The 12559-nt window shown below is 44.4% G+C and overlaps 1 protein-coding gene across 3 annotated transcripts in view; it reads right to left on the bottom strand.

The window, feature by feature from the left end:
• Positions 1–266: 266 nt before the first annotated feature.
• The window catches only part of UBE2J2 (ubiquitin conjugating enzyme E2 J2), a 30775-nt gene continuing 18482 nt past the window's right edge, over positions 267–12559 (bottom strand). For all 3 annotated transcript variants that reach the window (XM_068242755.1, XM_068242754.1, XM_068242756.1), the window contains 4 exons: positions 11936–12038; positions 9688–9826; positions 6766–6846; positions 267–1041 (listed from right to left, as the gene is read on the bottom strand). In XM_068242755.1, coding sequence (XP_068098856.1) covers positions 757–1041; positions 6766–6846; positions 9688–9826; positions 11936–12038 — 608 coding nt within the window. In that variant the 3' untranslated portion in view covers positions 267–756. The remainder of the gene's footprint in view (positions 1042–6765; positions 6847–9687; positions 9827–11935; positions 12039–12559) is intronic.

The following is a 12559-nucleotide window of genomic DNA, read 5'->3' as shown; positions in this document are numbered from 1 at the left end:
ATCAGACCTTTGTTAACCGTTAAAAAGTCAGACTTTTCTGATCACAAAAATATTCATCAGTGAAACCAGCAGGTGGAGCTCAAAGTAATAATAAAAAAAATTATAAATTTGTAATACTTCATGTGTTCCTAATAAAAAATTCATTTGGAAAAAAAAAAAATGTATTTTTAGAGCTCAAGAACTATAAATAAATAAAACAAATACTCTAAAAACCACAACACATTCTCGATGAAAAGCATTAAAAGAAAATACACATGAAAAATCTCAACATTAAATTTTCAGACTTTATCACTGGATAGCTAAGTCCAATCATTTGAAACTGGTATGCTGGAATTGGGCCGACTGTATACAGAAGTCATGCCCACACCTCATCAAAGATCTGGTACAGACAACACGGCACCTCCCCCACAGCTTTTTAAAGAAGATTGAGGATAATCATTAAAGCAGATGTTGGGAATGAAAACACCTGGCTAGCGCAAGCACCCAAGGTTGCAGTGGACAGAGTACAGGTTCTCTTAATTTTGTTTGCTGCCATGAAAAACACACAGTCACTCATCTCCTTCTAAAAAAAAAGAAAAAAATATAATATTAACCCCATGAGCCAACTGATATATCACTTTGCACAACTGTAGCACAAATAGTAATGACTCGAACGTGGTGCCGAGTAAGTTCGTTTCCTGCTAGCAGTCCATTTTGCTCGTTCCAACTAGTGCTAGTTTGGTCGCAGATTCTTCATAGTGCCTTTGGCCAAGCCCATCATTCCTGAGCTATGCTTCTCAGTACATACTTGACTGTGTAGGCGAAGGCTGCAAAACCCACTATGACAAAAACGTTGGCCAAGGCGCCTCCCAAAAGTCCGTGGTTACGGTTTGGCTGTTGTAGACCGGGATGATTGGCTGCTGCCAAGGGGACATGGCCGTTCAAAAGGGCGGCTCCATTCTGACCAAAGTGAGCTTCTGTGTCTGGCACAACGTCTGGGAGCGGAAGGGTTTGTGGCCGATTTGTGAGTTCCTCTTGCGCCCGCTGTTTCTTCTTTATTTCCTGACAAAGCACAAATATAAAAACCAACACAAGCAATTAGAGACCAAACCCAAGAAACTAAACAAAATTAAGAAGCTGTAAAGAACTTGCCTTTTTTTCCCATTACAGTGCTTCATATCTGCAGTCTAACTGCAATATTCCACAAAAAAGAATTGTCATAAACACTTTTGTGTGACTGTGCAAACAATCTTGATAGATCTTTCTGTATATGGAAACTGAATGGACCAGATTTAACACCTCACAGACACTGCTGACGGTTAAACTTCAAATCTAGCTTTTCAAGTCTTGAAATAAGAATGGTCAGGTAAATAAAACTTTATTGTGAAGATGGGCTGTAAAGTGAGATCTGTTCCCAAAAATAAACCTAGTTCCTGTCATATACAGCTCATAGGCAAACGCAGGGGGGGGGGGGGGGGGGGGTGATTACAGCTGCCCAGAATCCCCCCCTCAGACCAGGGCCGGTGCAGTGTCTGGGGACAGGCACAAGTTGGGACACTAGAGTATCTGCAGGCATCCTGCAGCTCACAGCACCACTCCCTTTCTTTCCCTGCTACAGCTGACTTTGGATGGAGCAGCAGTGTGTGTACAGAGCATGGAGCAGCAGTGTGAGTACAGAGCATGGAGCAGCTCTGAGGAACTTAACAGAGTCAGGCTTGAGCACAGCCCTGTGCCCTAAGTGCAAATGCTTCACTTTCCCCTCCATTACCACTGTCAGCTGTCCTCATTACTATCTGTATTCAAACTGCTCCTGATCGATCCCGTTGTCGATCGGGAGCAGAACGGAAATGTTGGAAATGATCGTCAGATCCTGTCAGTTGGACAGGAAATTATATTATGTGTACGCAGCATGATATCTTACCATATTATTATACTATATTGTGCGTGGGAGAGGAAGACTTTTCAGGAATCCCCCCTTTGAAAATCCTGGGTTTGCCCCTGACAGCTGCCTCCACATTATGTTCATTTTTTTCTGCTAGCGTTTGATTTCATTTATCCACCTGTGCCCAAACTATGTGACACTATCTCTTAAAGCAGCTATGACATTTTTGCAATTTCTTCCCGTCTCTATACATTCCTCAATTCTGTGCAGGTAAATAGATATGCAGGGAGACAAGGTGAAGTACACGTGTGAGACTGGTTGTTGCCTCCCTCTCACCTCCTTCCTATCTCATGTAAGTTATAAGGATGGGGGAGAAGTTATGATAGCGGTCTCTCCAGTAAAACTGCACTGACTAGAATTAGAGCTAGTGGATACAGCCAGCCATGTATTTAAATAAGTTTAGTGCAAGAAGTGCTGAGATATAAGGTGCAAAACTTTGAGCTTTGGGGGATTTTTTTTAAGTCAGCTGTGGGTAGGTGGCCATTACATATCATTGCTGTAATAACATGATAAAGCATACCAGTGCAATGGATTCCTGGCGATCATCGCGTTGTTTAACCATTTGAGTGAACTACATGTACAAGGCATGTCACCCAGCATGGATTGGGGACTCAATCCCTAGGGCAACATTGCAGGGTTAAAGTTGTACAGATATGTTGCTAGCCTACAGGCTAGTGAGGCATTGTTTTGATGTGAGGGGTGGTGTCTTGGAGGCCCAATGTCACATGGCGATCCGCTGAACTGATTGTTGGCAAAGGCTTCAGGGAAGCATCACGGGCTGCTGTACACGAACTAAATTTTTGGCAGGGGTGGACATTATCTGCTGCTTCAGACGAGTTTAACCTAGCGTGTATACACAGCTTAAAGTGAGATTATACTCGCAATACTAACATTTCAGTAACTACCATATATAGTCATGTATAAGCTGACCCAAGTAGAAGTCTTTTACCAAAAAAAAAAATAAAAAAAAAAACTCGGAAAAAATGTTTCACTCGCGTATAAGCGGAGGATAGAAACTGCAGTGGTCTTATAGCGTAGAACAAAGCACATAGTGCTCTGTGTGCCCCAGAGTGGCCCGTCGGGTCATGCAATAAGTATCAATTGTGCAATAAAGCAGACCTGAACACAGAACTTCCCTCTCTGCTCTAAAAGATAAAAAACAGCATAATAACAAATCCTGCAATAAATCTGCAGTTTGTCTACTTCCTCCTTTCATGGAAGCAGACATTAACATCCTGTGCTTACAAATGAGCTGCTCTGCCATGGCAGTCAGGTGAAACGGGGAGACATCAAATTACAGGAAGGGAATTAAAAAGGCTAAACCCGCTAAATACATACAGGGTGGATTTCTCTAGGTTTTCCTTCTGACCTGTGCACGAGTTAAGGTCAGTGCTGCCGCATAAGACCCGTGCCCATTGCCATGTGCAGAGTACAAGTGTTATCCGTCACCCACACAACCTAGCCCCCACGCCGTGTTTCGACAGGGCATTTGTGCAGAAACCAGAGTAAGTCCGTATGGTCGGAAAAGCTCTGTCCCCATCGCCAAGTGTTTTAAAATCCGGACAATTGTTTTTCAGCCACCCCATTAACCCCCCCCTCCTCGCACGCATTGGACTGCAGCCATTGCTTTACTGTGGCCACTCTGCCCCATGTGTCCCTGTTCGGATATGCAGAATGGGTTAGTGCGCCACCTTTCACTTACTGGTCCTCCCATTGATTGCTCTGCGCAGTCTGCTGTCCTGTTGCAGACGCCTTGTTATGACGTCCTCCAGTAGCGCCTCTTATCACATGTATCACTGGAGGGCGTCATAACAGGGCTCCTGCAGAGGAGTCAGAGGACCAGTAAGTGAAACGTGGTGCACTACCCTGCTCCGCATAGCCCGATGGGGACACAGGGGGGACAGAGAGGCCACGTTAAAGCAATGGCTGCAGTCCAAATGCCCATCTAGTGGTGCACAATGGGGTGGCTGAAAACACACGTCCGCATTTGAAAACACTATACACGTGGCGATGGTGGCGGGGGCAGAGCTTACTGCAGCGGTGCTGCAGGGAGGAGATCGCGATCGCCGGTGGAACAAGGTCAGGTGAGAGAGATTGTGACTTAACGCTTTCCAGCGCCCATCTCTGGGGTGGGGACACCTGGCATGTAGGTGGTATCTTAAAGGGGCCCACACCTGGCGATCCATGGGGAGGGGGGGGTTACATGGCACACATTTGGCAATCCAGGGGGGAGGGATACAGGGGCATACACCCAGCTAACCATGCCTGGCCAACTATGGGGGGGGTGGTGGGAGGGGGTAATTGGCTACATCTGGCTGTCAGGTTGGGGGGGGGGGGGGGGGGTTGGAGATACAGAGGCACATCTGGATAACTTGGGGGGGGGGGGGGGTTGAATACAAAAGAGCCACATAACTGCAGGTAAAGCCGGAGACACAAAATGGAAGAAGCACCTTTATTTTTCAAATAATATATTGTCGCCATACATTGCCCTGGTTATTACAACATTTAAATGATGCTCCTAGTACAAATAGGGAAATCAAATGCGCGAGTTTAATCTACAGTAGCTCTTATTTTAAAACTACAATGGCTTAAAACCGAGAAAATTACTTTTTTAGCAGAATCCAGTCCAGAGCGGCACACAGCTTCTCCAATCGCTGGATAGCAATGGAATGACGTAGATGGTAGGCGGAGCTGTACGCTCTGTACAGCTCCGCCTACTTCTGCTGTCATACCATCGCTATCCAGCGATTGGTGAAGCTGTGTGTGCCGCTCAGACTGGACTCGCACCTCCCCCCCCCCCCCCCCGGCTCATTAGCAATCATAAATATGCACTGCTTCTGCCAGTGGATCCGCCCCCCGCTGCCCGACTCCTAAGCAGAGTCCAGTACGCCGCACATTGTTCAAGCCCAGGGGTCATCATAGAGGGCTTCAGTCTCCATAAATGTGCATTGCCTGAAATGCATTGCGAATGCACAGCAAAATTTTCTGACACAGAGCTCGCCATAGCTAGTCTCCACCCCCCTCCGCCACCCTCATACGAGCTAGACTAGGTCTTGTCATTCAGCCCCCCGCCATCAACCTGAGACACACACACACACACACCTCCCCCCCCTAAAGCTTGTTTTGATAGCGCCCTAGCGCCCTGCCCTAGCGCGCAGCAATATTCACAATCTGCGCTCGTGCCATTTCCACCGGAGCCCAATCAAAAAGCTGATACTGCGGCTGCACAAGGGCGCAGATTGTAAATATTGCCGCACGTGGTGTTCGGGGCTACCAGCTGGATCCTGGAGGGTGAAGGGGATGGGGGAAGCCTCATTAGGATCCAGAAGCATTTAGGTTAGTACCCCCCAGGGTCAGTTTTCTTTATTACTGATTTCCTTTGTAGAAGGGGCCATTGCTGACTTCCTTTTTAAAGTCTTCTATAACATTTTCAGGTGTCAGGAGCCATACGGTTGTTACTTTACAAATGATCAATCCTCTCAAGGCCAAGAAAAGAAAAAAAGGGAAATAATGTTGGGCTCTGTTCTCACTTGAGCTGAGAACTGACATTTTTTTTTAGTCCGTTCTCCGCTCATTGCAAAACTGGCAGTGAACGGCTCCTATTTTATATATAGTAACCGTTCGCACTTGTCACTCCAGCAGATACACTGGATCCGTTGCAGTAAGCAGACCACACTTCTGTGCAGTCTGCGATAATCCTGGAAGAGCACACAAGTTCCCCATTTAGCCTACAGAGGTAACTCATCTGCCCCAGGCTTCAGACGGACCACAGCAGATCATTGGAGCAGACCGGACACTCCACGGTCCGCTCCCATTAGCTGCACGTGATCCAGCGCACGTTGGAACCAAGCCTAATGTCTGACACACCGGAGAGTGTTTTGCAGGTCGTTTTCTGAGAAACGCTTCCTTTGATTTGCATTAAAATCGTGGCAAAATTGCCGCAATTTTTCTAAACATCACGATCGTGGCTACTTTGCAAGTCAATGGAAGCTTTAAAAAAAAATATAAAAAATAAATAAATAAAAAAAACAACCCGCAAAACACTCTCCGGTGTTTCAGGGCCTGTATACAGGTTTGCTGCATAGCTGGGAACTGGGAGTGACACTATTAAAGCCTAGTACAAACCATGCAATTTCCCTCATCAGATAGATGGGTCGAATAGATAATTTCCGTCAGGACCGATCGGATTTCCGATCGATTTTCTGATCGAATTGAATAGAAGTGATTCGAAAAATGATCAGAAATCCATTCGGATCTGTCGGAAATTATCTATCGCCCCCTCTATCTGATGGGAAATTGCATGGTATGTACCAGGCTTTAGGGCTCGTTTCCACTAGAGCGAATCTGCATGAGTTTCCTGCATGCAGATTCGCTCAAACAATACTAGTGGATGGCGCCGTTTCCACTTGTCAGGAATTCTGTGCGGCTCGCTCTGCAGAAAAAAAATCTGCACAGCAGAGCCGTCAGTATTCGCACGCCGCACACGAATCGTCGGTCATGTAACTAAATAGGAAAACCGCAAGCACTTGAGTCTTGCGGTTTTCCCGGCGTTTCCGCGCGCGATTTCGTTAAAAAACCCATGTCAATGCTTGCCGGCATTGACATGGTTAAAATCGCGAACGATTCCGCGTGAAAATCCGCATGAAACCGTCAACGAATCTGCAAACGTATGCGGATTCGTTGACGAGTTTTCCGCGAGCAAATCGCGCCGCACAAGTGGAAACGTACCCTCAGTCACAGTTCAGATTCAATGTCAAGGGATTGTCCTCCCAACAATCATTCTGCTTACTGGAGGCCTGAAAAACACAACATTGGGGCATGTTACTGATAACATGGTTCCTTACCTCCACTACTTCTGGAAACAGCTCACAGAAAACTTTATCTTTTAAGTTAAATGCTAAACTTTGTGCAGCCAACTGTCGTTTCTGAAGAGAAAAAAAAAACGATTTTTAATTTCAAATATCAAATCTGTTTTTTAAAAAAAAATAAATAAATAGTACAATTCTAGACAACAAATGAGACAATTGCAGAACATGCTCTGCTCCAAATATTGCCTCCTTTATGAAAGCACTGTAATAGTTCACAGTAAGCAACTAGGTAAAGTAAGTAAAAAGAATAGGATATTAGTTACCCATTCCCTTTTGTGGAGTCAAAACGCTCATGCCACCTCCTCAAGCAATACACAAGGGGCCCTAAACTCTCCATTTAACACTCCACAGACATCTTTAGGCGTTTTTCACCCAAACTACTTTGCCTGCCGCTGAATTCACCAAAACTGATTTCAGACGTCTAAAGGCATTTAGTACAAAGTTTTGGCCCAATGACTTGAAATTTGCAAATAATTCTGAGTTGATGCAGAATTATGCAAATGTTACTGCAAGTCTATGCAGCTTGAAAATGGACCAATCAAATGTTTTTAATGCAAGATTTGAATAGTCCATTTACATAATGATTAGCATAATTCTCAACCGTCTAAAGCTGGCCACTAACGGTCTAATTTCTAGCGAAAAATCGTTCGAGCGATCAGAAATTCTGATCAGATTGGTTGTAAATAATCTCCATTGGTGGACACAATCGATTATGAACGAGTGAAAAAAAAAAGTCACCCGAATGAATTTTCAGCGAACGAAAATTTCGATTTTCTTGGTGGTCGTGATAGATAGGAAGCAAAGATTGGTTAGTTGATGGTGTAGTGAACGATTTTTCATCCGATCAGAATTTGATCGCTCGAACGATTTTTCGCTAGAAATTGGACAGTTAGTGGCCACCTTAAAATGTATTTGCACCTCAATAACAATCCCTACTGACCTATGTGGACTTTGGTACATGCACAACATATAATAAAACACAAATTCAAACAGTTGGCATGTAGGTAAAAAAATGCTAGTAGTGTAAAGGTTAACCTTATGCAATAAAATTAAAGGAAGTAGGGCTGTGGAGTCGGAGTAATTTTGGGTAACTGTAGTTGGAGGTTTCATACTGAGGAGTCGGATGATTTTTGTACCAAATCCACAGCCCTGGTAAGTATTAGACTAAGGGCTCTTTCACACTAGAGGCTGCGGTAGAAAAGGCTGAAACTCAGCCTTTTGCTTAACGCCAATACATAGCGTTTTCAAAGCGTTTTCAAAGTGTTCTACAGCTCATATGAAAACGTCTTTTTTTTATATAAAAATAAGTGAACAAGTCAGCTGTAAAACGCTTTGAAAACGCTGAAGTTGGCGTTTTCCATTGACTATCATTGAAACGCCAACAGCCAACTTCGGCTGTAAACAGCCCTGAAAAAGCTATGGGGAGCTTCAAAACGCAACGCCCAAAAAAGCTGCTTTAGGTGTGAAAGGTAAAATGAAAGTCTATGGACTTTTATTTTACCTTGGAAAACGCCAACTATGGTCTTGGCTGTAAAACGCCGAAACTAGCCTCTGGTGTGAAAGGGCCCTAAGGAGTCGGAGTCAAAGCATTTTGGGTAGCTGGAGTCGGAGGTTTGATAAAAATGAGGAGTCTAAGTTGGAGTTGGATGATTTTAGTACCGCCTCCACAGCCCTGAAAGGAAGTAAGGCTGGTGAGGGGTATTCTAGTCAATGGAACAATTTTCGGTTGGTGCGACGCGATGGAAGTGGTCCAGCAGTCACAGAAGCTGCAGCATGTTACTGGTATTGCATGGTGCGCGCGGTGCACAACATGGGAATAAATGTCACCGCATAACAATCTTTAAATACGTTCGCAGCACACATTCACAGATCAGGTAAGTTGACATGGACATACTGCCTATAAAGCAGGTAGTAGATCACTTAGTGTCACAGCGATTTACTCATCGGCACAGTCTGCCGCAAGGAGCAAAAGGCTGGTAATGGTGTGGTGCACTGTGGTAGGGTCAAATGCCACGTGCTCCACATGTACCCCCTTAACATACATGTTTTAATCAGCTATTAAGCAAATAAAGAGTGATGTGTAGCGGACTAAAAAAAATAAATAATAATTTGAAAGGAAATACACCATGCACTCCAAGAGGATGTTTTATTATATGAACTGTTATTCTGCTTTGTACATTGTACCTGAAGACAAAGGTTACACCTCCACATTGCTGATGGCATGATGGAACAGCCCCAAGCAAAAAAGGTAACGAGAAGAATAGGTCTGCCAACGTAATTCAGCAGTCTGGATCTTTTGGCGACACATTGGGGAGGATCAGGGCCACTGTATACATGCTAGATTCAGCACCAACCGACCACCTTGGCAGAGAACCATCTATTCTGGCCCAAGTATGAGCTTAAAGAGACCCAGAGACAAGAAAAAGCAGGGGAAAAAAAAAAAAAAAAAGTCTGCGACCCCAGGGTCACAACGCTGCAGATGCATCTTTGTGCTCAGAGCACAGCACGGAGGGGAAAAGGCAGGTGAGAGGCTGTGAAGGGGTAGGGGAAGCCAGCAAGATGGCTCAGAGGCAGGGAAGGGGCACAATGCAGAGTGCCTATCCTGCTAAGGATGCCCCTTCCACATTACTCTACCAACAAGCTGCAACCTGGAGCAAGCGAAAAAGGTACAGTACATATTGCCTTGTTTATCGATTGCTCCCAAAATGCTGCAATTTTGCAATTGTTCCCCAATCGCAAGGCTGCTCTGGAACTCTCCCCATAGGGTTGCATTGGTGTAGTGCTTTGCCGATGGCCAGCAATCAGCAAGCGATGCAAAAGTAGTGCTAGTGGGCTATAGGCCTAATTCATTTTCACCACAACTCTGTTTTACTTGACTCCTTAATCAATTCCACTTACGGTGAAGTCAGAAGTCTCTATGCTGCCCAGGGTGGGTCCTTTCTCTACCATAAAGCTGAGGAGACCTGTGAGGATTGTCGATACTGACCATGCTGGATTCCATGTGTCTGGGTGGAAGTCTGTGATGGAAAGGCAGAGTCTGAAGAGGGAAAGAGAACAAATTATTCCAGCATGAACAGGGCTAGTCTGCCTATAACAGCAACTAACTATTTTATTTAGCCCTCTACCAACCATTTACTACCACCCTTTTGCACCTTTGAATTAGCAGAGTAGTTTGTTTAAAAAAATAAACAAAATGCAAAGAAATGTACCGTTTCAAAAATCTGACTTTACGTTTACTTTATGTGCAAGAGTACAACGGTTACTTTAATGGTGCCTATTCTCAGCAAATACAAGTTTCCACTTATAAGAAAGCCCCGGACGCCATAAGACTCCTTACAGAAAATAATATTTTGGCTGCAGTGTCTTATTGCACATATTTGGGTGAAATAAATTGCATCTCTTTTCAAACAGCGTTCTGAAGTGACGGGGGACATCATGGTAGGTGCAACTTCATTTAAGTGGACCTAAACTCTTGCACAGGACAGAAGGAAAACAGAGAAATGGACCCTGTAAGTATTTAGAGAGTTTGACCTGTCTAATTCTCCTTCATCTGTGACTAATTATAAGTGTAATTTGAACCCTCAGAGGTGTCAGCTGGCTGCCTTAACAGAGCAGCTATTTTGTAGGCACAGGATGTTAACCATATGTCTTCTTCATAAAAACAGGAAATAGACACTGCAATTTATTGCAGGATTTGTACCAGCTGTAACAAAGGAATGTTTTTCGTCCTCGTTCACATCATTTTGCGCAGATAGCCATACGATCGCACTCCATCTGCACCGCAATGCTGATCCCTTTCATTACATTTAATGGGTCAACAATGCGCTTCCCGAAAAATGCGTGCAGCAGCGCGATAGCATATCGCAGTCTTATAGCGTATTGCACGGCTGCGCAGCACATGATGGGAACGGCATAAGTGCTGATTATGCACTTCTGCCATTCTTGCGTGTCGCACATCATACGCACTGCCGACATGCGCACAACAGCATGTATGATGCGAACGAGGCCTAAAGGTTATTATGCTTTGCTTATCTTTTAGAGCAGAGAGGAAGTTCAGGTCTGCTTTAAGTATAACTACAGCCAAAAATATCTTCTAGCTTTGGATAGGTTGGGAGGGGGGTATTGGGAAGAGCTAAGGTCTTAAACTGGGAGTTGAATTGTGTATGGACATCTTTATTCAGGTGTTATATGTGTTCTGTCTTCTTTGGCTGCATGCTTATTACTGGAAGTGCTAAGGCCACGTTCCTAGTGCTGCGTTCAAGAGTAACGGGCGCGTTGTAAAGCGGCCTACCGGACTGCAATACAACGTTTACAGTGCGTCGGGACTTAGCGGCCTGCAGCAACATAATGCACTGCATGCAATGAGTTACTGCTAAACACCTGCATTAACAGAAAAAGTGAAGCATACTTTTCACTGACTGTATGCTTCACTGTAACTGACGCAACAATCATAACGTGTGGTGCTACTGTCCCCAAACCATTGTGTTCCTGCTGTCACAGGGAATGCAACAATGACCACTGAATGTACCCTTAGGCTGGTTTCACACTGTAAACTGGCAGTAATGGTTCGACAGATGATCGCATTGCACTGCAACACTAAAAATAGCGTTCAGAGATTTCAGCGTGAAAACGTGGTAATCCCCCTTCTGCTGTAGGCCAAACAGGAATTAAGGCACTTTAGCGCTCACTTCCTGTGTCGGTAATACGCATTGTGTGGAAGAGTATTGAAAAAAAATATGCTTCCTTGCATGCGCAACGCCAACGTGAAAACCACGTTAAAAAATAAATAAATAAAAAAATAAAAAAACTACAAAACTGTGTTGTCATACACTTACACGACTTCCAGTCCGCCGCAGAGCATGTTGCCCCACAACGCGCAAATGCTTTAGCGTCAGATGCGTGGCTTTGGGCGCATTGCATCCAGTGTGAAAGGCTTTCATTACCCTAGCGTCACCTCACGGTAAAAAGGGGCAACACTGCAATGAAAACGTCCCAGTGTGAAAAGGGGCCTAAAGATTGCAACCGCCATTGTTAAGGAGGTAATAAAATGGCACTTCACTCACTTCAGCTTACCTTCAACTCACAAGTCAAATCAAACCACTGATAAAATACACGTAACCAAGAAAAAAACAAACCAACTCCTTACCGTGTGTTGCATTTAAACCGTCCATTGGGAGTGATCATGTAAATACTAGGTGGTTTAAAAGGAAATTCTCTGGGAAATATTAATTTGCCATGATAATAACCACCTGCAAAGAAAAAACAAAGCTGAATTATGATAACAGTTTTCGCTAAGGTGCGTACACACGTCTGTTTTAGTGCCCGATTGTCGTTCAAACAAAAAGTCGTCCAGACTCCTTGTAAACACAGACAACAAAATGTTTGAAATTCTAAAGACAGCTAATTTACATGTCGTTTGACTGGTCAATGGACTTGATAGAACAATGGACTAGATCAAATGACTGATCAAACGACTTCTTGTTTGAAAGTCTATTAGTGTCAAACTAATAGACTTTCAAACAAGTTGTTTGTACACATGTACGGACCTAATGCTGGGAATACACGGGTCCATTCTGGCACTCGATTCTGCGCCCGATCGATTCTCCTATCTTCCGCTCGTTTTTCATTACACTTCAATGACAAATCGAGCAGCAAAACAATCGAACGGTGATCGAACAGGTCGGAAATGATCTAACCATCTTATCAGCTCAGAATCGTCCCATGTATTCCCAGCATAACTGTCATTTGAACGATAGTTAGTCCACGGATC

This window comes from Hyperolius riggenbachi, chromosome 6 (assembly GCF_040937935.1).
Source record: "Hyperolius riggenbachi isolate aHypRig1 chromosome 6, aHypRig1.pri, whole genome shotgun sequence".
NCBI classification, from domain to species: domain Eukaryota; kingdom Metazoa; phylum Chordata; class Amphibia; order Anura; family Hyperoliidae; genus Hyperolius; species Hyperolius riggenbachi.
Note: the sequence above shows the minus strand (reverse complement) of the source record. Positions and strands in the feature narration are given on the sequence as shown.